The 24,718-nt window shown below is 36.9% G+C and overlaps 1 protein-coding gene across 5 annotated transcripts in view; it reads left to right on the top strand.

Moving 5' to 3' along the window:
* The window catches only part of FANCD2 (FA complementation group D2), a 51,055-nt gene that overhangs the window by 5,052 nt on the left and 21,285 nt on the right, over positions 1–24,718 (top strand). For 2 of the 5 annotated variants that reach the window (XM_070776215.1, XM_019984787.2), the window contains exons 7-26: positions 606–658; positions 3,143–3,221; positions 4,273–4,397; positions 5,422–5,509; positions 6,049–6,153; positions 6,655–6,755; positions 7,142–7,250; positions 7,443–7,478; positions 10,947–11,090; positions 12,535–12,669; positions 14,216–14,347; positions 15,653–15,763; positions 18,825–18,934; positions 19,998–20,058; positions 21,101–21,220; positions 21,658–21,731; positions 22,029–22,175; positions 22,726–22,826; positions 23,127–23,242; positions 24,296–24,404. In XM_070776215.1, coding sequence (XP_070632316.1) covers positions 606–658; positions 3,143–3,221; positions 4,273–4,397; positions 5,422–5,509; positions 6,049–6,153; positions 6,655–6,755; positions 7,142–7,250; positions 7,443–7,478; positions 10,947–11,090; positions 12,535–12,669; positions 14,216–14,347; positions 15,653–15,763; positions 18,825–18,934; positions 19,998–20,058; positions 21,101–21,220; positions 21,658–21,731; positions 22,029–22,175; positions 22,726–22,826; positions 23,127–23,242; positions 24,296–24,404 — 2,056 coding nt within the window. Of the gene's footprint in view, positions 1–605; positions 659–3,142; positions 3,222–4,272; positions 4,398–5,421; positions 5,510–6,048; positions 6,154–6,654; positions 6,756–7,141; positions 7,251–7,442; positions 7,479–10,946; positions 11,091–12,534; positions 12,670–14,215; positions 14,348–15,652; positions 15,764–18,824; positions 18,935–19,997; positions 20,059–21,100; positions 21,221–21,657; positions 21,732–22,028; positions 22,176–22,725; positions 22,827–23,126; positions 23,243–24,295; positions 24,405–24,718 lie in introns of those variants that run through there. The other 3 variants (XM_070776214.1, XM_070776216.1, XR_011562961.1) reach the window with 3 other exon arrangements.

Raw genomic sequence — 24,718 nt, 5'->3', positions numbered from 1 at the left:
TGCTTCCTGTTTTGTAAAGCTTCATGCTATGTGGTCTGTATACCATGTATGTCTCTGCTATATTCACATCTGCATCATCTCCCATTTAGCTTTGTATTTGCTTATTAACTAGATTTTGCCATTTTCCTTCTCTCTGCCTCTCTATTTAGTAGACAGTCTGTCCCACTGTTAATCTTAGCATTCTCTTTTCCTTTTCATTGGAAATCTTGAATATCACTTAGTTTACTTAAATCTATAGGAACTCTCTTGTTCCCCTGAAGAGAAATCTTTATTGCAAACTATTTGATAATCTGTTAAGATTTGCATGTCATGGGTTAACAGTTCTCATTATAATTAATCATACTATTGATTATCTGATTATTTTAGTGTTGCCTTGATAGTCATTTTGCAATTTTTCAGAGGGTGGGTTATTGACAGATTTTTGTATTCCAGCAGGTTCTGTTCAAAATACAGGCAGCATTCATGTGGACATTCTTAAAAATGAGCATTTCAATTATAGCAGGTTTTTGCCTCCAAGAATCTTGATGGAGAGAATTACCGCTGGTTGTACATTTCTTTTGTACATTTCGAGACCATCTCCTAACTCCCTATGTCTTCTTTTTTAGCCTGCCATTATCAAAGTCTTATTTGAAAAGTTGCCAGAATTTCTTTTTGAAAAGTAAGTGAAGTTATACATCCTGGTCTACTTACGTTTCTCTGAAAAGATTGCTCTGAAACATCATTGGTACCTCTGAAGATCATATTTATCGTGACTCCAGATTTTTAAGTAACTACTCAAGTTTAACTGTGGTGACTCTTTAGAAATTTTAGTAGCGTGTCTTATGTATTCCTAGAAGAATGCACGGTAAACTGGTGGTAGTGATTGTTTCCAAGGAGGGGAGCCAGTTGGCTGGAGTCAGATATTGTCTGAATGCTGTTCTTTACCTTTTCAGTTTTATACTGTACATGTGCTGCCATTTTTTAGAAATGTACTTTAATGGTTAAGATTCCAGGCTTTCACTATCAGGGGCCCAGGTTTTATCCCTGTGTGGGGACTAATATCCTGCAAGCCATATGACATGGCCAAAAAAGAAAAACAAACACAGTTTGTTTGTTTTATTAAAAAAAAAAGTTAGGAAAAAAGAGCAGCCTAATAGAAAAGTAGATAAAGATCATGAATAGATAATTCACAGAGAAGAAATATAAGAGCATTAAATGTTTTTTTAATGCACAAGTTCATTAATAATCAAAGATGACAATTTCAAATAATATTTTTTACTCTCAAAGGATCTCCCTTGTTGAGTGTAATTAACAAGCCAGTTCATACATCACTGGTAAACATATATAAAGCATTGTAATCACTCTGAAGATCAGGAGGTTGTGTGTATCATAACCTTAGATTTTGCTTTATGTTCAGCTGTACATCCTAATTTATCCTAAGGTAATAGCTCTGAATGAAAACAGTAATGAATATTATTGCTGTTTAAAATAAAAATTGTAAACAGATTTTTAAGTATAAGGGATTGGTTAAGTAAATTAGTATAGGGATATCATGTGGATATTAAAAATTGTAAAAAGGGTTATATAATACCATTTAATTAAAAAAATTCAGGTTGCAAGTCATATTTACAATTCACTCAATATTTTGTTAACAAAAATTCATACATATACATTTACATAGACATATGTATGTCAGTGATGGACATCTCTGGATGAGAGGATTTGGGTCATTTTAATTTTCTCCTTTTTAAAATGTGCCTTTTCAGTGTCTTATATGTAATAATAGTAAACTTGAAGGTTTATCTTTAAAAATTCATGCTTTGCCTAAATGGATTGCACTAGATGATTTGTGTCCTGGCTAGTCTTTTTTAGTAGTTAAACTTGACTATTATAAACAAAAATTGAAAGTGTTGTCAAGAAGAGGAGCTGGAGGTAATCCAAAACTTAGACATAGGAGGCTGGGAAGAAGGCAAAGACTGTCATCTTACGGGAAATAGTACTGAGTCAACTTTTTTTCATCCATATATGGATGGTTTTTAATACTTTCACAGACATAATCTCATCTGACCTAGGTTTCTATACCAGTAAAAAATATTCTGCTGTTTCAGTACTTATCACATCTAGGTAATTAGTTTTTACTTTTTAAAAATAATTTCTCTTACCCAATTTATTAATAATCTTTATTTTAAAAATTGTTCATGTATTTTAACAGATACTCTCCAGACCTTTCTTCCCCTCTCAACCCTCCCCAGATATAGTCATTAACAGTTCAGTGCATCTTCTTCCAGACATCTTTCTCAACATATATGCATATGTCCTATGTTTTTTTGGTATCATCTGTGTGTCTAGCACAGCGTGCAACCCGTGGTTAATGTTTCATTTCAGTTCAGTCACTCAGTCGTGTCCTACTCTTTGCGATCCCATGAATTGCAGCACGCCAGGCCTCCCTGTCCATCACCAACTCCCGGAGTTCACTCAAACTCATGTTCATCGAGTCGGTGATGCCATCCAGCCATCTCATCCTCTGTCATCCACTTCTTCTCCTGCCCCCAATCCCTCCCAGCATCAGTCTTTTCCAATGAGTCAACTCTTCGCGTGAGGTGGTCACAGTGCTGGAGTTCCAGCTTTAGCATCATTCCTTCCAAAGAAATCCCAGGGCTAATCTCCTTCAGAATGGACTGGTTGGATCTCCTTGCAGTCTAAGGGACTCTCAAGAGTCTTCCCCAGCACCACAGTTCAAAAGCATCAATTCTTCGGTGCTCAGCTTTCTTAACAGTCCAACTCTCACATCCATACATGACCACTGGAAAAACCATAGCCTTCACTGGATGGACCTTTGTTGGCAAAGTAATGTCTCTGCTTTTTAATATGCTATCTAGTTTGGTCATAACTTTCCTTCCAAGGAGTAAGCGTCTTTTAATTTCATGGCTGCAGTCAGCATCTGCAGTGATTTTGGAGCCCCCAAAAATAAAGTCTGGCACTGTTTCCCCATCTATTTCCCATGAAGTGATATGACCAGATGCCATGATCTTCATTTTCTGAATGTTGAACTTTAAGCCAATGTTAATTGAATGACTGAGATGTTATATGCAGTATTAATGTTTGCTGCTGTGTAGGTCAGACAGGCTATGTTCCTGATTTTTCATCCACTCTAACATTTCAGAGTGAACAGTGATGGAATCAGCATGCCTCGACTCATCATCAATCAGCTAAAGTGGCTGGACCGAGTTGTGGATAGTAAGGTAGGCTTGGGTACTTTTTTGGTCTCTTGTCTTTAGAGAGTGTTTTCTGCACTTAACACCAAACCTTTGGAATTTGCAGGGTTTTTTGCCTTTCTAGACAGGAAATTCATATTCTTCTATCCATTAGCTTTTTTAGCTTTCGTAGTTTGAAAGTCATGGTTATTTCATCCTTTAAATGTCTTCAAAAAACAGAAGTATATCTCACTGTGATGGAAGTGAAGAGTCTTGTCCGACTCTTTGCAACCCCATGGATAGTCCATGGAATTCTCCAGGCCAGAATACTAGAGTGGGTAGCCTTTACTTTCTCCAAGGCATCTTCCCGACCGAGGGATCGAACCCAGGTCTCCTGCATTGCAGGCAGGTTCTTTACCAGCTTAGCCACTAGGGAAGCCCATAACTGTGATGACTGGATGTGATTTATTAAATTAATTATTTGTAAGGAATTCACGAATTTCTCAAAATACAGAGATTATTATGTTTTATTTCTCAAAAAAAGTGAGGTCTGAAACCATCCTACTTCACTGCAGATGTGTTGATTTAATTATATATTGAGGAAAATTTCTTTGGGAGTTTTGTTATTAAGTACCTTGGTAAAGATGAATCTGTTTTGAGCCTTTTGCTTATTCTTTAGAGTTCTTAAAATCATTCTACTAAGTTTTGTCACATTCAAAGGCTAAATCTTTATTTGAAAGAACATAAGTTTTGGAGTCTCATCTGGGCTGGAATTTTGGGTCTGGCACTTCTTAATTGTGTATCCTTGAGCAACAGATCCCTACCTTTTAAAAAAGGAAATAGAGATGTAAATATTAAGTGAAATAAAGATACTAGATAATATGCCATCCGGCCTACTTTTTTTTTTTAATATAGATACCATCTCATTTATGAAAAATCTCTAGGTGATTTACTTCTGATTTTAGATTTTGAGCTTGGATGTATGTGTAGTTGTCATATTGTACACAAAATAATTCCAGGTCTATATTTTGGGAGTAGGAAGTCTTTCTCTATTCTGGATACTGTGTTACAGTTCTTATAATAGTGTCCTCCACTGCAGGATCTTACCACCAAGATCATGCAGCTGATCAGTGTTGCTCCGCTGTGCCTACAACATGACTTTGTCATCAGCCTACCTGAGATCCTAGGGGATTCCCAGCATGCTGATGTGGGGAAAGAGCTCAGGTGGGTAAGCACCTTGTTGCCAGCTTGAGCAAGCCTTCACTCTGGGAGCCTATTGCCACAGTATAAAAAGAGTAATAATACTGTGTTTCTGTATAAAAGAGAATGATACTTGTCTTACTGGGATATTGAATGTGGCTTGTTTTTCTAATAATATATATTTAAGTAGGTGTACGTATCTGTTGTGAATATGAAGTCTGGCTTAGGATTAGGTATATAAATTTGATCTGTGGAGACGTAAACTTTCCTTTATTAGCATTTTTTTTTGTTTTGTTAGCATTTCCTGTACCCACGGGTGTCCTCAATCATGACTGCACATCCAGATGGTTTGTGGAACCTATTAAACATCAATGTTCTTTGGTCCCTAAATGATTAATTCTAGTGCACATTGTTGTGTCAGATCCATTGCTTTCTGACATTTATGTGAAAAATTCTCATTGATAGAGCAGTAACGAAGAAGGGGTAATGCAACTGTGTATTTATCCTAGAAGTAATTAAAAACTTCAATTTGTAATACCTCCTTTTCTGTAGTTATCTGTAAAGCTATCTCCGAAAAGGTCTAGAGATTTCTTGCCTTTGTACTTTTGGGCAGACTGCTCCTTCTGTGTATAGCCCTATACCCCTCCCTTTGCCTGCCTGTCCTTTTGTATAACTTTCTCTTAGAATCCATTGCTGTCCTTCTCTACTCTATGCTACTGTAGCACCCTGCACATATAGGTATCATATTTATCCCACTTTATTGTAATTGTGGCTTTTCTTTTTCCTTTTCTGAGGAAGGATATGGACCAAATCTCAACAGTGGTTTCCTCTGAGTAGAGGGTATGATGAAATAGGGTTTCTTGTTGTTTGAATTTTTCAAAATGTGCATGTATTTTTTTTACTCAAGAGAATTTTAATGAAACATACTACAAATAGAATTTAATGGAAGCTAAGTATATCCTCTCTTCCCATCCTTGGATGATTTTCCCAAGTCATTACTTGCTCAATTCTGTTAAAAGTTGGATAATTTCTTTTCCACTGTTCCCAGCGACCTTCTAACAGAGAATACTCTGCTCACCGTCCCGATCCTGGATGTCCTTTCTAGCCTCCAACTTGAGTCAAAGCTCCTGACTAAGGTACGGAGGACTTTGCTCTCCAGAAACAGAACTAGTCTTCTCACCTCCCAGAACCGATATCAGTCATTCATTGCCCTGGACCAATTGTATATAATGAAAATTTCATTTTGAAACAGTGCTGAAAGACACCTATTCTTTTTTTTTTTTTTTTTTTGGTGAATTTTATGTGCTACGCTGTGATAGATGAACTGTTTGTTTTTAAGCCGTAAATTTTAGTGGAAATTGTCTGTGTTGCCTGCATATTTACAAACTGTTCCCATAGGAATAACAAATTTTTATGGCTTTCTGTAACCAGTGGAAAATTCAGACTCCAAAATGTAAGATAATAACTTTCATATTAATCACCTCTCTGTTTTTGAAGAAGCCGTAGCATTAACAGTTGAGAGCTGGTAATTTGGAAAAAAGTAAAATGTGTTTTTCTTCTGAAAGTGCAAGTGAGAAGCTGAGAGAAATAATTTTTCTAATTTTACCTAATGAGTCGTTACTAGATTGTGATATTAACATGGAAATATGTAAGATTTTGTGTTTTTTGTGTTTAGGTCCGCCAGTTAGTGATGGGTAAGCTGTCATCTGTCAGTTTGGACGACTTACCTGTGATCATCAAATTCATTCTTCATTCCGTAACCCCCACAGATGCACTTGAGGTACTCTGCTGTTTCCTAACAAACACTAGGGTATTAGATCCTGGACAGTACAGAGAATAGTTGTGGTGCTCTTGTGAAACTCAGCAGTGAAAAGAAACCTAACCTAGAGGAAAATATATCAAGATAAATTGTTTAAAAGGTTCTGATTCCTCTTCTCTGTCCTGAAACTAACTGATAATGCTAATTAGTCCAGATAGTATTCAAGGGAGAGAATGGATCTACTAGTCAGACTTATTGTTCTGTATTAGCCGCTATAGGTTATATTTGCTATTTCAGTGTAATGCCTCAAGGAATTCTGGACTTTTAAGGAGCATGACGTACTATAGTTGCATTAGTTATTTTCATCAACTGTCTCTTTCAAACTGCATTGTTTAATAATTCATTTAATAATTCTTCCTCAGTCTTTGAGGAGAATGTTATGATTCTTCTGTTGGAAAAATAGATTGTGCCTAGCTGCTGTGAATGATCAGAACACACAGCTAACACATTTATTTGCTGTAGGTAATTTCTGAGCTTCGAGAGAAGTTGGATCTGCAGCATTGTATTTTGCCTTCACAGTTCCAGGTTTCTCTAAGCAGGTTGAGAAATAAAGGACAAACAAGGTATAAACTCATGGACAGTTAACCACCCTTTTTCTCACATGAGCAAGGAAAGTTTTTTGACATTTATTGTGGAGCCAGGACAGAAGATCTTAATATTTACAACTACAAATTATGTAGTAATATCATAATAATATATTACTATTATTTTTCAAATAATATTTATATGTATTAAGTATGTATATGTACATGAGTGAGTGTGTGTGTGTGTGTGTGTGTATTCCCTTTGCTATTCACATCAATCTCTGATAGACTGCAATAAATTTTTATTAGCTATTTTACACATGAAATTGTGAATAGTTTTAAGGCACATGCCTAGTAAGCAGGAATCTAGATCTTACAGGTCCTTCTCTGGTAAGAAGGATTTCCTTTCCCTCTGCTACTTGTAGTTTTTCAGGAAATCAAGAAAATAGCAGTCAAGACTGTGTTACTCTTCTCTTCGATGTAATAAAGTCAGCTATTAGATATGAGAAAATCATTTCAGAAGCCTGGATTAAGGTGAGTGAGATCTTTGAACATTGAGGAAGAAGTGGCTGGCAATCAGTCATGGATATATAAGTAAAGGTAGTTGAAATAAAAGTCTTGAAAGTCAATCAAGTAGAAATAATAGATGATGGTTTGCCAGATGAACAGATTGGTTCAAACGTGTTCTTATGTGTTGTAATATTTTTGTGACCCTTGTTTTTCCAGGCAATTGAAAGGACCCCCTCGGAGGCTGAACACAAGGTAATGTTCCTCTTCTATGAATGTTAAATATTATAGATGTAAAATTAGTGATATTGCCTGGCTTTCCTCCCTGCTGTTTGGCCTGGGATCTTCCAGTCATCCTTTTGCAGCTGCTCTGCTGCTGCTGCTGCTAAGTCACTTCAGTCGTGTCCGACTCTGTGCGACCCCATAGACGGCAGCCCACCAGGCTCCTCCGTCCCTAGGATTCTCCAGGCAAGAACACTGGAGTGGGTTGCCATTTCCTTCTCCAATGCATGAAAGTGAAAAGTGAAAGTGAAGTCGCTCAGTCGTGTCTGACTGCTAGCGACCCCATGGATTGCAGCCCACCAGGCTCCTCCATCCATGGGATAGGAAGATAATCTGAAAGGATGGCTTGCCAGATGGTCTTTATTCTGGCAATACAATGAAATAAAATATCCACAAGGGGAAGTAGTAATATTCCAAACAGTCACAGTGAACTGCAGTCAAAGAAGCTCCCGTGAGGGGATGAGCACTGGAGTCACCTGGGTCATGAGTCAGGTGTTTAGGTCCCTCTGTCTGATTGCCCTTCCTCCAGTTTCACATGGAATTGTCAAGATAGTAGCATTTCATGTTTTACTTTCTTTTACCTGATGAGTGAATCAAACAGTCCATCTGTTATCAGGGTCATGATACTGAGTCTATCTTAACTCTGGAAATGCTTTCTTCAGTCAGGAAGCCAGAAGATTGAGTTCCTTATGTGCTGATTGGTTCCGTTTAAGGATATTCTTTAGTTGAAATCTCTTGTTTTGGGGGGGTTTGTTAGTTGAATTATTCAGTTGTTGGATGACTATTTTGAAAGCTGTTGTGATATTGAATAAAATAATGAAAAACTCATTTTTTTTGTGGTGGCAGGATAGGAGGGTGATCAGAATATCCAAGACAACTATTATTGCATAACCCTTGGCTTCCTGCATAGCTATTTTTACTGATTTCTATTCATTGTATAAATATAATTTTGTGTTCTGACTTTTTTCTCTTCACATTGTGTCATAAATGTTTTATGTGCTTCTGCATTGTCTATTTTCATTTTTAATAGCTGTATTTTCTGCTATAATCTATCCTAATTTTAGTGTCTGAGTTGGGCCATCAGTGAAAGGATGTCCCAAGTAATTTGTTGTTTTTTGTTTTTATTAATTAGAGCATCTAACAATATATGTTAATGTTAATTGAGATAAAGTTGATAAATTGATAATATTATATTAGACATACAATGCAAGGATTTGTTATTTGTATAAGTCATTTGCAAAATGATCACTGCAATAGTGGTTAATTTCCATCACCGTACACTGCTAGTACAAGTTTTTTTATTTGTGGTAAGAACTTGCAAGATCTACTCTCTTAGCAGCTTTCAGATGTGTGATACAGTATCAGTAACTATATTCACCATGCTGTACGTTACATCCCTGTGACTTAATTATTTTATAACTGAAATTTGTACCTTTACTCATTTTACCAATTCCTTCCCATCACCTCTGGCAACCACCAATTTATTCTCTGTATCTGTAAATTCATTTTTATTTTTTAGATTCCACATATAATTGAGATCATACAGTATTTGTCTTTCTCTGTCTGATGTATTTCAGAATGATACCCTCAGGGATCATCCATGTTGTTGCAGATAGCAAGATTTCATTCTTTTTTGTAGCTGAATAATAGTCTCTCTCTGTGTGTATCACATTTTCTTTATCCATTCCATCAGTGGACTCTTGAGTTGTTTCCATGTCTCAGTTATTGTAAATAATGCTCTAATGAACATGGAGGTACAGATATCTTTGCAAATTAGTGTTTGTTTTCTTCGAATGCATAATCAGAAGTGGGATTGCTGGATCTATAGTACTTCTATTTTTATTTTTTTGAGGCCCCTCCACACTGTTCTCCATAGTGGTTGTATCAATTTACATTCCCACCAACAGTGCACAAGGGTTCCCTTTGCTGTCCCTCCTTTATTATTTTTGTCTTACATTTGTTATTCTTTGTCCTTTTAATTATAGCCATTTTAACAGATGTGAAGTGATATTTCATTGTGGTTTTGATTTGCCTTTCCCTGATGATTAGTGATGTTTTACATCTTTTCATGTTGGCTGGCTAGCTGTATGTCTTTGGAAGAATGACTGTTCAGATTCTCTGACCATCTTTTAATTGGATTGTATTTTTGCTGTTGAGTTGTGCAAGTTCCAAGTAGTTTGTTCTTTTCTTTTTTGTCCTGCTTGGCTTTTTAAACTCTCCCTCTCCTTTTTTTTTTTTTTAAATTAAACATAGGTAATACAAGCTAATTGGGGAGGGAGAAATATCACAAGTATCTAAATATCTGTAAAATAAAGTTTACCTCCAATCTCTGTGCCACTCTTCTGGATTATCGTTCTTCCAGATATTTTTTTTTTTTTTTTTAACTTTACAATATTGTATTGTTTTGCCAAATATCGAAATGAATCCACCACAGGTATACATGTGTTCCCCATCCTGAACCCTCCTCCCTCCCCATACCATCCCTCTGGGTCATGCCAGTGCATTCACATCCAAGTTGTATATGTGTGCAAGCACAAGCATGCTCACTCTGATATTTACACATATTTGTACTTGTATATTGTTTTTATACAAATGGAATCTTACTGTGATTATTGCAGATTGCTTTTCTTTTGCTTCACAATATATTGTCAAAAAATATAGTATATCTCATTTTTAATGGCCACATAATATGTTGAAAATGACCATTATAATTTATATAACCATGTTCAGATTGACATTTTCAGTCTCTAACTTTTCACAAAGTAATTTTCCTAATAACAATGAAAATATATACTGAATTTGGCAAGTGATTTTTTTTCTTTAATAAATGTGAAGCTATTCAAAGTTGTTTCTGTAATAATACTACTTTTACTTGTATTCCAATATTTTAAAAATAATTTTTTTATTTATTTATTTTTGGCTGTACTGGCTTTTCATTGCTCCACATGCTTTTCTCTAGTTGCAGCGAGTGGAGACTACTCTCTAGTTGCCCTGCTCAAGCTTCTTATTGCGGTGGTTTCTCTTGTTGCAGAGCATGGACTCTTGGGCTTTTGGGGTTCAGTAGTCATGGCTCTGGGACCCTAAAGCACAGGCTAAATAGTTGTGGCACATGGGTTTAGTTGCTCTGTGGCATATGAGATCTTCCCTCATCAGGAATTGAACCTGTGTCTTTTGCATTGGCGGGCAGATTCTTCACTACTAAGCCACCAGGGAAGCCCTTCAATATTTTCTTAAAGGATACCAGTGGTTAATAGTTGTGACACTTCATTTCTCTGAAAAATCTTCTAGGTTTTATGAAACTGTAGGTACTCCCATGGGATTATGTTGAGCAAATGAGTAGTGTTTGTCTTAATGGAAAAAGTTTAGAGCTGCTGTTTTGTTGTAGTAAATGTACTGATTTAGTAAACTGTTTTCCTGTTGGTGCATATTTATTGACAACAGATTTTTGACCTGGCAATGCTTCTCATCATCTATAGCACCAACACTCAGACAAAGAAGTACATTGAGAGGGTGCTAAGAAATAAGATTCGATCAGGCTGCTTTGAAGAAGATCTGCTACAGGGTACATTCTATATTCATTACTTGGTAAGTGTCAGAGAAATCGGGCAGCATTAGTCTGAAAGTTACAGAGGTGGTTTTAACCTTTCCTACCCTGTGTGGAAATCATGACACTGCCACCTTTGCTGGGTAATAATGTTTTACAGGGAGCTTAGTATATTTCAGAACATAGTGGAATTATTACCATCTTGATTGTGACATTATAAATATTAATAAAATCCAACTAAGATTGGTTTTCATCTTTTTAGCAAAAAAAGCACAAAACTGGTTCAACAATTCCTTGAACACTGGACTCAAGCCCTGTATTCTTCTTTTATAGGAAATATTGTAATTCATGTCTTCTATAATTTCATTTTGACCTAAAATGTTGAACTTCACATCTCCCTTAGAAACTATCATATTAGTTTCAACCCATTGTTCAAGTCCATTGAGACTTTTGAATCTTAATTTTATGTATTAATCATTTTAATTGTCTAGCTCTCTGTGATCTGTAACTTTTGACAAACTTGCCTTCTGTATCCTGTTATAAGTAGTTTCTAAAAACCCTTGAGTATAACATTATCAGAGGAATGCTAGTAGAGACATAATTTTATATCTTTTGAATTATTACTATTTTAGCCATTCAGCGTATGACCCTTAGGTGATCATTCTTGTTGAAGTATAAACCATTTGATATGGAATTTTATAATCTAGAAATGGTATTTTCCAGGTGAATATTCAGGATATTAACAGTGTACACCTTAGAAAACTGGGTGAACCAGAGGTTTGGGGCTTAGGAATTAATGAGAATATGTAGTTGAGTCTTAAGACTTTATTGTTTAGGAATTGATTTAAAGATAGTATTATTTTATCTTACAGTCTTTTCTGTGCTTATTTGTGCTCTGATATGTGTTTTGGTCTATAATTTTGCAGAGGGCAGAAACCATATATAATTTTTTATTGCATCTTCCTCAGTAAAGCATTATACCCATTTAAAGAAACAATAACTGGTTATTTATTCTGATTCCATTCATGTCCACCTACTGCCTTCTTGTTAGGACATAATCAGTTCTCTTGATGTACTTTAAAAGAAATCAGTTTAATTAGATTGAACCTTATAGACTGATTTAAAATCATAACCAGGGAAGAATAGGCCCACTGTATCCCCAGGGAGGCAATAAGATTAAGTGAGGAAATTTGAATTTAGAAGTTTGGGTTCTTGTCCCAAGCTGGGCAGATTACAAGCTATTAGGCTTGTGATTTAACTTCTTTGAAGTTAAAGGTCAATTCTTATCCATATATTGAATTTCACTGATTCTAAGAGAAGCTCAGAATGAAGGATTATTCTGAGTAAAACAAAGATTAAAATTCCTTAAAATAAGAATTAGGGAGAACTCTGACATCTTAAAAGGGTTAGCAATAGCAGCTCTAGGTGCTGTGATAACGAAGTCTCTCCCACAGCTTCATTTTTCTCTACTCCTCTCTCCTCAAGGTTCTTAAGGATATTTGTCCATCCATTTTGTCGCTGGCTCAGAGTTTGTTGAACTCCCTAGACCAGAGCATAATTTTGTTTGGCAGTCTTCTATACAGATATTCATTTATGTTTTTTGACACTTACTGCCAGCAGGTATGTTGAAATATTTATCTTGGGAAGGAGGGAACAGGGAAAAAGAAAAAAATGCCATCCCAAATGACTTGCATGTGATCCAATATTTGTTTCTTTTTGGTTGAAAGGCATTGAAGAAGGAAGAACTCTGAACTGGGAGTTGGGAAAACTTAGTTCTAGTCCTAGTCTCTAAATGAAGGGATTGGACTTGAGGATCTAACTCCATGTTTTGATCTTTAAATTCTCGAAGTCTTGCTCCAGTCTGCTTGAAACAAACATTTGCCCTGGGGTTATCATGTAGTTTTCACAGTACAGGAATGGCGGTTTTAAACTTACCTGCTAATAATCTACTGCCATTGATCCTGAAATTGTTCTCAAATGCAGATTTATTTGAGATCTCAAATAAATCTCATAAATAGTTTCTCAAATGCAGTAGCTATCTCATGCCAGATGTCTATTACTCCGCTTTAAATGTGTATTTATCACAAGCACTATCATGACATCCTGAAAAAGGTGTCATGAGAAACAAACGAGAGAGAAATGCCTGAGGGCCTAACCCTCTTGCCATGAATACCAGACACCACATTTATTAGCACACTTCTAGAGAGGGAAGGCTGTACTTGTGGAAAGTGATTAGAACAAAGAACAAAGTGTCTTGTTTTGTATTGGTCATTTATGTTATACCTTTATTAACAACAGTAAAGCACATTTGAAAGGGCAACTTTTAAAAATGAAAAATGAAATTTCTTTGGTGGTCCAGTGGCTAAGACTTTGCACTTCCAATGCCAGGGGAGTGGGTTTGATCCCTGGTCAAGAAACTAAGATCCCACGGTGTGGCCAAAAAAAGAATTTTAAAATGAATAATATAAAATTTTTAAAATTTAAAGCAGGAAAAAAAACACATTTAAAGCAGAGTAATAGACATTTGGCATGAGATAGCTACTGCATTTGAGAATCTATTTATGAGATTTATTTGAGATCTCAAATAAATCTGCATTTAAGATTGATCTGCATTTGAGATCTATTTATGCTAGATACCGAGCACTATAATTTGGTGTGAAACAGCAGTATAAAGGAAGGGAAGAGTGACATCTAAGATATTTGTGGAGAACCATCTTAATGTCTTAGAGACACCATCATGACCCACGTTTACTTGAAAAAATAAGTCTAACTTTAAAAAAAACCTTTAAAACCTTTAGCTTCTTGAGTGCCACCTTTTCAGTAAATTTTAATAGATTAAGTACAACTACAATTTAATGGGTAATATTTGACACTTATGAGAAAAAAGAAAGATAATACCAGGAAGCAAAATCTAGAGGGCTTAGATAGTGCTCACTAGTAAAATATGGGTAGTAAATCAAGACTGGATGGTAGTGTAGTTAGAGACATAATTCTAAACCTCTTGAATCTAATGGTAATGAAACCAGTTTATAGAAGTAGGTGATGGAATGAGGTCGGTTGGGATTTTAACCAGGTTGAGATTGGAATGGCCTCGGGCACAAACCTCTTTTTGATGACTGTATTGTATTTTAGCTTCACACAGTAGTGTTGACTTTTCTCTGCATAGGAAGTGATCGGTGCCCTAGTGACCCATGTCTGCAGTGGAAATGAAGTCGAAGTTGATGCTGCATTGGATGTCCTCCTCGAGTTGGTAGTTGTAAGCCCATCTGCTATGAGGCTGAATGCTGTCTTTGTGAAGGTATCTAGTCCTACCATTGACATATATTCAATCATTTTTCTTTCTTACATATATCTGAGAGACACCTGATAACTTGTTAGCAATTTATTTTTTATGCTAGATACCGAGCACTATAATTTGTAGAAGTGGAGGGGATGAAGGTGGGGTGATGGGGAAAATAATAGAAAAAATAACTCATCTGTCTATATATTTATTAATTCAGCAAATACTTCTTTATACCTAATGATGCGCCAGGCTCTATTCTGGGTGCTGAGGATATAAACAGTAGTCGTTGCCTTTGATGATAGAAAGTAAGATGTATAAGTACGTCACTATATATACAACATGACAAATTCTCTAATAAAGTGCTATAGATACACCAGTGCAGAAATAATTAATTTGGCCTGGGAAACTGGAGAAATCTTCAAACAAGAGATAATATTAGAGTGATTCTTGAAAGGTAGAAGAGATTTGTCAAGAAAGAATAAAGGAAGTATATCTAGGCTGCTGCTGCTGCTAAGTCGTGTCTGACTCTGTGCAACCCCATAGACGGCAGCCCACCAGGCTCCCCCATCCCTGGGATTCTCCAGGCAAGAACACTGGAGTAGGTTGCCATTTCCTTCTCCAATGCATGAAAGTGGAAAGTGAAAAGTGAAAGTGAAGTTGCTCAGTCGTGTCCAACTCTTAGCGACCCCATGGACTGCAGCCTACCAGGCTCCTCCGTCCATGGGATTTTCCAGGCAAGAGTACTGGAGTGGGGTGCCATTGCCTTCTCCAATATCTAGGCAGAGAATAGTTTGAACAGAAGCAAACTGGCACTTATGTCCATGGTGTGCTTGAGAGATGACAAGTAAGATCAGCATGATTGGTAGATAGGGTAAGGTGGGAGGCGAAGACCAGATTATGAAGGATCTTAAATACCGAGCCAAAGAGTTGCAACTTTATTTTATAGACAAGAGGGAGTTGGTAAAGGGTTTTAATGGGGTTTGACATAAGTCCTTCCATATCTATAAAGAAAAAATAAATAATTCATGGAATACAAGCTGAGAAGTAAGGTCAGAGACATAACTTTTGACAGAATATTGTTTTCACTAAGAAAAAGGGAAGCGTGGAGAAAAAGTATAGGGAGAACTAGGAGCTATGTTAGGATGACTAAGTAGAATATCAACCCTTTGTGCTCTGAGGCATAGTTTTAGAGAACTTGAGCTTTTGTGAAACATGCCTGGCTGTCTGTGTGTGTGCCTTTTATGAGAATTTTAATTTTTTTATTTAAAGGAAAAAGAAAAGTTAGTTGCTAATCTCATCATTGACTTTTTTTTCTCCCAGGGCATTCTGGATTATCTGGATAATATGTCCCCTCAGCAAATACGAAAACTCTTTTGTGTTCTCAGCACACTGGCATTTAGCAAAGAACATGAAGCCAATAGTCACATCCAGGTAAGTAACTGTGTGTTGAGAAAGAATCTTTTAAACCTCTTCTGTTGAAATTTGTGGAACAAAATCCCCACAGCCTGTGTAGTAGTATAACTAAAGTACATAGCCACAATCCTGGTATTTGTTTATTCTTTCCTGCTACAAACATTATATGCCTACTGTATGCCAAGCACCGAGACAGTAGATGTATATTAGACCTGCCCTTTAGGAGCTCAGTCTGTTAGTATGGAAATGAGCCTATAATCTGCACATTAAGAAAAGCCATTCAGGTACTGTACCAGGGGCCATGGAAAAACAGGGAATACTCTTGTTCCATAAGGAACATCTCCATCTAACGTGAACTCCGTCTGGGGCTTCTCTGCTTTGTGAACACCATTCACTGAAAAAGCCAAAGCCAAGCAAAATGTCTAAAGTAAGATTGGGTTGGAATCAACTCATAGCTCTTTTGCATCTTCAGTGCCACCTTGTGGCAGTAAGCCATACTGGTCTTTGGACAACTTTTTTTTTTTCCACTAAGTTTCAAGAATTGGCAAGGTAGTATATACCATGGTACAAAATTCAAAAGATACTGAAAGGTAGTGAAGAATGTACCCTCCCTCTCAGTCCTCGAGGCTGAGATTCTCTAAAGGCAATCACTATTACTAGCTTATAGCTTTCTGAGATGTGCTGAGCATAGACAAATTTGTATTTACCCATATAACTTTTCCACACCATATCCTCTTGTTTTGTGTCTTGCTTGTTTGATCTAGCAGTATAGTTTGAAGATTTCATCATATCAGGAATAATAGAGCTACATCATTATGTTTTAATTGTGGTAAAACATACATAAGATAAATTTTACTGTTTTAACCAGTTTTAATTATACAGTTCAGTGGCATTGAGTACATTCACAGTGTTGTGCAACCATCACCATTATCTGTCTCCAGAACTTTTTCATCATCTCAAATAGAAATTCTATCCCCATTAAGCAATAACGCCCCATTTCCCTTTCTCTATACCCTGGTAACCTCTTACCTACTTTCTGTGAATTTGTGTGATCATTTAAATAGTTATACACATTATACACATTTAAATAGTTACACACATTAAATGTGTGATCATTTAAATAATTATACAATATTTGTCCTTTTGTGTCTGGCTTATTTCACTTAGCATAATGTGTTCACAGTTCCTCTGTGTTGTAGGATATATCGGAACTTTATTGCTTTTTATGGCTGAATATTCCATTGTATATATAGACTGTAACTAGTTTATCCATTGATGGATATTGGATTTTCCCCACCTTTTGTTATTTTGAAGAATGCTGCTGTGAACACTGATGTACAAGTATTTCTTTGGAGTCCCTGTTTTCAGTTGGGTATATACTTGGTATATACCTAGGAGTGAGATTTCTGAATCATATGAAGATTCTGTGTTTAACATTTTGAGGAGCCACAAAACTGTTTTCCACAGTGGCTATACCATTTTGCATTCTAATGGGCAATAGAGGGTTCCAGTTTTTCTACATCCTTATCAACACTTGTTTGATAAGTGTGTGTGTAAAGTGGTATCTCATTGTGGTTTTGATTTCTATTTTCCAGATGACTAATGATGTTGAACATCTTACTGTATGCTTATTGGTTCTTGTATATCTTCTTTAGAAAAAATCTATTCAAGTCCTTTTGCTCACTTTTTAAATGGGTTATTTTTTGTTGTTGACATGTAGGAATTCTTTATATATTCTGGATATTAGTCCCTTATCAGATAAATGATTTGGAAATATCTTCTCTCTGAGATTATCTTTTCAGTCTTGATAGTGTCCTTGGGTGCAGTTTTGATGAAGTCCACTCAGTCTTTTTTTCTTTTGTTGCTGGTGCTTTTGGTGTCATGCTTATATTTTTTAAAAATCACAAAATTTGAAGTCATGAAAAATTTTCCCCAAGTTTTCTTGTCAGAATTTTATAGTTTTAGCTCTTAAATTTAAATCATTGATTCACTTTGAGTTAATTTTTATGTATGGTATAAGGTAAGGGCTCTACTTCGTTTGTGTGTGTGTGGGTATCCAGTTTTCTCTAGCACCTTTTGTTGAGTAGTTTGTCTTTTTCTATTGAGTGGGCTTGGCACCTTTGTGGAAAATCAGTTGACCATATTTGTGAGGGTTTATTTCTAGGATCTGTTCTATCTATTGGTCTGAATATGCTTATGCTGGAAGCACGTTTTGATTACTATAGCTTTGTAATTTTGAAATTGGAAAGTGTGAGCCCTCCAAACTTGTTCTTTTTCAAAATTATTTTGACTGTTTGGGGTCCCTTGAAACTCCATATGAATTTTAGTATGGGTTTTTCTATTTTTGTAAAAAATGTTGTTAGAGGTACTTGCCTGGTGGACCACTGAGTAGGACTCTGAGCTCCCAATGCAGGGGGCCCAGGTTTGATCCCTGGTTGGGGAACCAAATACCACGTGCTGCAACTAAGAAGCCCTAATGCCTCAGTGAAGATTCCACAAGCCACAACTAAGACCCAGTGCAGCCTAAAAAAAGAAATATTTTTAAAATACTGTTAGAATTTTTAAAATGATTACATTGAATGAGTATATCATCATCTTAACAGTGTTCAGTCTTTAGTTCCATGAACATGGAATACCTTTCCTTTTATTTAGGTCTTTAATTTATTTCAGTAATGTTTTGCAGTTTTTACAATGTGCAAGTCTTTTACCTCTTTGTTAAATTTATTCCTAAGCACTTTTTTTTCTGTTTGATTACTACTGCCTGAGCAGCCAACGACATGATAATTCACATTATCCATATCAAGCAACTATCCCAGCAGTAACAGTAATAGCTATTATTATTGAATGTCTACCATGTGACAGATGCTGTTCTTGGAATTTTTTGTAATTTGGTCTCTGATCCTCACAAAACCTTTCCCTTTCTATAGATGAAAAAAATTGAGACTCAAAAAGATTGAGTGACTCATCAAAGACCACACAGTTAATAAATGATAGAAACCTTGCTGTTCTGGTTGTTTGGTTCTAATATTTGACTGTCTTGCTGTACCATTCCAACATCTTCACCATTATTTCCTTGCAGGATGACATGCACCTGGTGATACGAAAACAGCTGTCTAGCACCATATTCAAGTACAAGCTTATTGGTATTATTGGTGCTGTCACCATGGCTGGCGTCATGGCAGCAGATAGGTATGTATGGAAATTCTGATTTCTGTGTCTCATGGTCAGTTAATACAGTTGCTGTCTTACAAAATAAAGTGTTATATTGTTTAGACATCATTATAACAGAAGAACTAAAACCATAATAAGAGAAGTTACTTTTCATGTTCTTTTAAATCTTGACTGTATATGTTACCTATAATTTTTGCAGAATTGTGATCATAGTCATTACATTCTCATTGTTTAAAACTAGGGAATGCTAAGAAATTAAGTTTTAGAAAATGTTTGCACAAAAGAGGGAACCCTGATCCTCCTGGGATGCTTTTTTTCTGCATCTGCTCCAATCTTAAGCATTAGACAATACAGGTTTCTCCATTACTGTGTTTTTCGTGTCTGGAACACCTCATTTGATATAAAGTCTTCTTTTTTAAAAAAAATTTATTTATTTATTTTAATTGTGATATAAATAAAGTCTTCTTGTGGATTTTCCCTCCTGTACTAGTTCTTTGATTCCACAATTGTAACATCTCATAGAAGCTTGGGGCTTGATAAGTTGTTACTGTTGTGAAGTCATGAAATTTAGTTCATGCTTCTTGGAATTGATTTGTCATGAATTCCTTGGAGCTCAAGAAACATCCTTAGAGTTAGCATTAGTAATCTGTAGAGGCTGCATAGTATACTGGTTAAAAGTTCATTCTCTGGAGCCATTTGCTTGCCTGGGGTCAAATACTGGCTCCATTGTTCTTAGCTGAATGATCTTGGATAAGTCACTTTACCGTTCTGTTTCTGTTCAAATGTGTGAGGTAAAGATATTAATAGTATTTACTTCATAGAGTTGTTGAGAGCATTAAGTAGAACAATGCCAAATACTTGCTCTTATGATTTTTACTAGTTTAGTTAGTGTACACTTAAAAAAAAATCTAAGGTAGCCATCATTGCGCTAATCCACCTTTTGTAAGGCCTTAATAAATACTTGGCTGTGCTTTCATTCGATTTCATCTCCACCCTGATCTTAGGGAAGGCAATTTTTAAAAATTTATTGCTGGTTGTTGTAAAATATTACAGATGTGAATCTAAAATAACTTGTTTTTAGAAGTAGATCTTCCAATTTGACCCCAGGGAGTGGAGAGCTGAGCAGTGAACAGTGCACCCAGGTGAGTTCTTGTCTTGGGGTTGGATATGTTTATGAGTAACTGAGAAATTGCTTCTGGTCACTGTTGGCTGAGTGCCAAAGAATTGATGCTTCCGAATTGTGGTGTTGGAGAAGACTCTTTGAGAGTCCCTTGGACTACAAGGAGAGCATACCAGTTAATCCTAAAGGAAGTCAGTCCTGAATATTTATTGAAAGGACTGATGCTGAAGCTAAAGCTTCAGTACTTTGGCCACCTTATGCAAAGAGCCGACTCATTGGAAAAGACCTTGATGCTGAGAAAAATTGAAGGCAGGAGGAGAAGAGGACGACAGAGGACAAGATGATTGGATGGCATCGCCAACTCGATGGACATGGGTTTGAGCAAGCTCTAGGAAATGGTGAAGGACGGGAAAGCCTGGCGTGCTGTGGCCCATGGGGTTGCAAAGAGCTGGACACGACTAAGCAACTGAACAACTGTCACCTTACAAAGAGTGCTTCTTTTTTCAAAATATGTTTTCCTGAACTCATAGTTTTTGTAATTTGTACTACTCTTTTGGCCTTTAAAATCCTTTGGCTTGGGTTGTATTTTAACTCTGTATCTGATCTCCTTATTAAATTGTAAATTCCTAGAGAGCAAAATAGGTGGGCCATGTTTGAAGAGTAACAGGTTGACTAGAGTGTAGGGACAAGTAAGTGTATAATTGGAGAGCTGGAGATAGAGCTAGTTTGGAGATAGAAAACAGAGTGCTCTGAATGTGAATCAAGACATTTTAATTTTTACACAGAGGTAGTCTTTAAGGGTTTTAGCATAGAAATGGCATAATCCAAGCTTTGCTTTAGAAAAATTAATCTGGTTCATGTGTCTGGATTGGAAAAGAGGTAAAATTGAAAAGAAAGGATTGGTCAGGAGGCTTAGGAGAAACCTCAGGTGAGAGGTGGTGATGAGAGCTTTGCCAATGCAATTGGAAAGGGAAAAACTTATTGTTGAATGGAGTGAATAGTTTTTAACTAGGAAGCATCAGCAACTCAAGGACTGGACCATTCTTTCTCTTCGACTGTTTCAGGTGACCTCCTTGCTACAGTTGGTTCATTCCTGCAGTGAGCAATCTCCTCAGGCCTCTGGACTTTATTATGATGAATTTGCCAACCTGATCCATGGAAGGAGGCTAGCTCCAGAAGTCCTGGTGAGGCCAAGTATCTTTTCTTAAAACAGTGAAGCTCAAGGGCTGCTTTACTATACATTCTTCAAATCCTTCTCTCTGTTGTATTGCAAAAATAGATGTGCCTGTGAGCTCTCCCATATTCTAATTGGGAAGGCTGTTCTGACTCACTCTGTCCCAGGCCTTTCTTCTGAGGCCTCCTTCACATACTAAGAGTGAGAATCATGATCATTTGGTTAATGATATTGTTAAAAGCCACCGTCTATTCTGTGCCAGGCACTGTATTAAGCATTTTTCATGTATTATGTCTATTCCACATCAGAATAATGCAGTATGTATTACTTGTATTTTCTTTTCAGAAATGAGGAAACAGGCTTCAGAAAGGATAATAGTTTATTTAGGGCTTTATAGGATGTACACCCTGGGCTACACAGACCTTTTTGTTTGTTTGCTTCCTGAAGGAATGGCTTGGGCAGACCATCTTTAATGATTTCCAAGATGCGTTTGTGTTGGATGCCTGTGATGTTCCAGAAGGGTAAGTGCTGTTTACCCACTGACATGGTTATATTGGTAAAGAAATTTTGTTAGTTATGTTGATAGCTGGTACCAATCTCAGAATGTCTTTGACTTCATCCAAGTCTATCCTACTCCTCCAACTTCCCTCCTCCCAACCCTAACACCCCAGCAGTCCCAGCTCCAGGACTGCTAGAAGATTCCCCACTTGTTCTTTCTCACTTCTCATAATAGAGAAGACTGGTTTGTCCTAGTGGTTTTTCCCATATAGTTGCCATACCCTGATGCTGGGACCTCACATTCTGGGTTCTCTTTGCAGTGATTATCCATTTCCTGTGAAAGCACTCTACGGACTAGAAGACTACGATAGTTGTGATGGGATTGTCATCAACCTCCTGCCACTGTTGTTCTCTCAGGACTTTGTGAAAGATGGGAGTACACGGACTTCGCAGGAATCAGACCAAAAGTCAGTATACTTTTTCTTCTCTAAAACCGCTGTTGGTATGTTGAATCTTGACAAAGAATGACACAGTTCTTGTTCACAAGGAATGCTACAGTTCTTGTAATCTGTTGGCAACTTGATTGAAAAGCATTTCTCCCAAGACAGGTGGTATTTGGATGCATTACCAAGAATGGATCAGACTCCTTGTTTTCTCCCAGATCCTGGGATTGGGATTTGCAATGGCTCATGACAGCCAACAGATACTTTGTGAGGCTGCTTTTGTTTCTGTTTCTTTTCCCCACCTGGGAATGTGTTTGTGTACCTATGCCAGTCATGTGCCTTCCTTCTGTGTTACCCGTACTTTATCTTAATGCGTGGATATTTCACACTTACCTGTGTCTTCTTCCCGTTCAGTTCATTATTTATTTGCTGAGCATCCACTATGTTCTTTGTCATGTTTTTAAAAGTAGACATTTATTTTGGGCAAAACTTGTTAATTACAAGATCGGGGTCTCTATAAACATGGACTAATATGTCTGTAAACTGTGACCTAGAAATGGATTTTCCTTCCCAGATTGGTTTCTCCATTATGCCTGGCTCCCTATTTCCGGTTACTGAGACTTTGTGTGGACAGACAACATAATGGAAACTTGGAGGAGATTGATGGTTTATTAGGTATAGAATGAAGTTATCATGTTCTTTCTTCTTTGTAACCTTTTTTTGGTAAACTTAGGGAAGTGGTACATTGGTACTTGTGGGGGGACGGGAGGGAATTTTCTAACTTTACAGAGACTTTTAAGTTACATTTGTTGATGCTGCATGGTATGAGGGTATTTTTGAGACTAACTGAAACTTGACCTTAAAATATCCATTAAAGGGGGAAATAAGTAGAAGGAGACCTAGCTCTGGGGGCAGCATCCAGGTTCTGTTGACTTCAACTAAAAGAGATTAGAAATGTTTGTTCTTCTCTTTCAGATTGTCCTATATTCCTCACTGACCTGGAGCCTGGAGAGAGGCTCCAGTCCATGTCTGTTAAAGAACGTTCGTTCCTGTGTTCACTCATATTTCTTACTCTCAACTGGTTCCGAGAGGTGAGCAGAGTTATTGGGATGTTTCACCTACTGTCTGTAATTTCTCTAGAAAGGAAACTATTTTCTTGGTTCCCATGAGACTCCTTAAAAATTGTCCACCAACCTCTAACCCCTGTGTGTCTCTTTGGCGATTGTGTCCCACCCTTCCCTAGTTACATGCACCTCTTGATGTAGCCAAATCAAAATGCTTAGAATTCACTTAATGTTGCCCATGCTTTACTGCTTCTAAGCCTTTTCACACTATTCTGCTTCCTGCATGGTATAACTTCACCTTCTCCACTGTGAAAATACTGTTCCTCCTTACAGGTATGCGCTTAATATCTCGATTTAGTGAGATCAAATGAAGATAGTTTTCACCATCTTTTAGAATATATTTGTACTTAATGAAATGCACAATAATAATGAAATACTTTGAAAATGACAGTAACATCTTATATCTATATCACATTTCCTTTCTCATGCATATTGTTTCTAAGAATATTTATTCACTTTAATGATCTCTTCTTATCCCGACAACTGTATTATAGTACAGGCAGGGTAGGTATTACTATCCTTGCTTTATTCATATGAAATTGCAGTTACAGAGAGTTCAAAGTCATTAAAATTTATCAAACACATGTGCCAAATGCTGGGCTAGTTTCTTTATTCACACTTAATCCACACAACTGCATTCCCATTTTATAGTTAAAGAGATAGAAGCACAGAAAGGTTCAAGACTTGGCCAAGGTCACACAACTGGTAAGTAGCAGACCTTGGACTTGTTTCACCAAAGGTTGTACTCTCTAGCTGCAGAGAGTTACTTAACTTCTGTTAAGTTAAGTAACAGGTTCTGCCTTGTTACTTAACTAGGAATAAGTAGAACTGGTATTAAAAGTTAGGTCCTCCTGTATTGGCCCAGGGTGTTTTTTCTCTGCAGCACCTTGCTGAGAAGACTTTGATATTGCTCACTCGGCTCACGGATCCTTTCACTGAATGGCTCTTTTAGCCTTTGCTGAATAATGCAAATGAGGTTAAAATCTGAACAGTTCACAGATATGATTTGTACTTCTACAGGTTGTAAATGCCTTCTGTCGGCAAAAGTTGCCCGAGATGAAGGGGAAGGTGCTCACCCGATTAAAGCACATTGTAGAACTGCAGCAACTCCTGGAAAAGCACTTGGCAGGTGAGGGAAGGGTCCCGGCTGGGAACCCTGCTGGGCAATAGTGAGGAGATAAGAGGACAGCCTTTAAGCCAGACTCGATGATAGCTGCCCCTAATTCATGTGGGACAAGAAAATGTTTGCTCAACAGAAATTTTTAAAAATGAATACAGCCATTTTCCTCCCATTGTTTTCTCCAGGAGACCTTGGTGTTTGAGAAAAGACAAGATATAAAACATTGGTTGGGCTTTTGTAAATTACTTTGGTTCTTCAGATGTCAAACTTCCAGTGCCCTTTACCTTCCTGAACATCACCATGAGTACAGCTGAGAGGCCTCT

Source organism: Bos indicus, chromosome 22 (genome assembly GCF_029378745.1).
Source record: "Bos indicus isolate NIAB-ARS_2022 breed Sahiwal x Tharparkar chromosome 22, NIAB-ARS_B.indTharparkar_mat_pri_1.0, whole genome shotgun sequence".
Lineage (NCBI taxonomy): Eukaryota > Metazoa > Chordata > Mammalia > Artiodactyla > Bovidae > Bos > Bos indicus.
The sequence above is the reverse complement of the archived record's forward strand: the minus strand, read 5'-3'. Positions and strand labels throughout refer to the sequence as shown.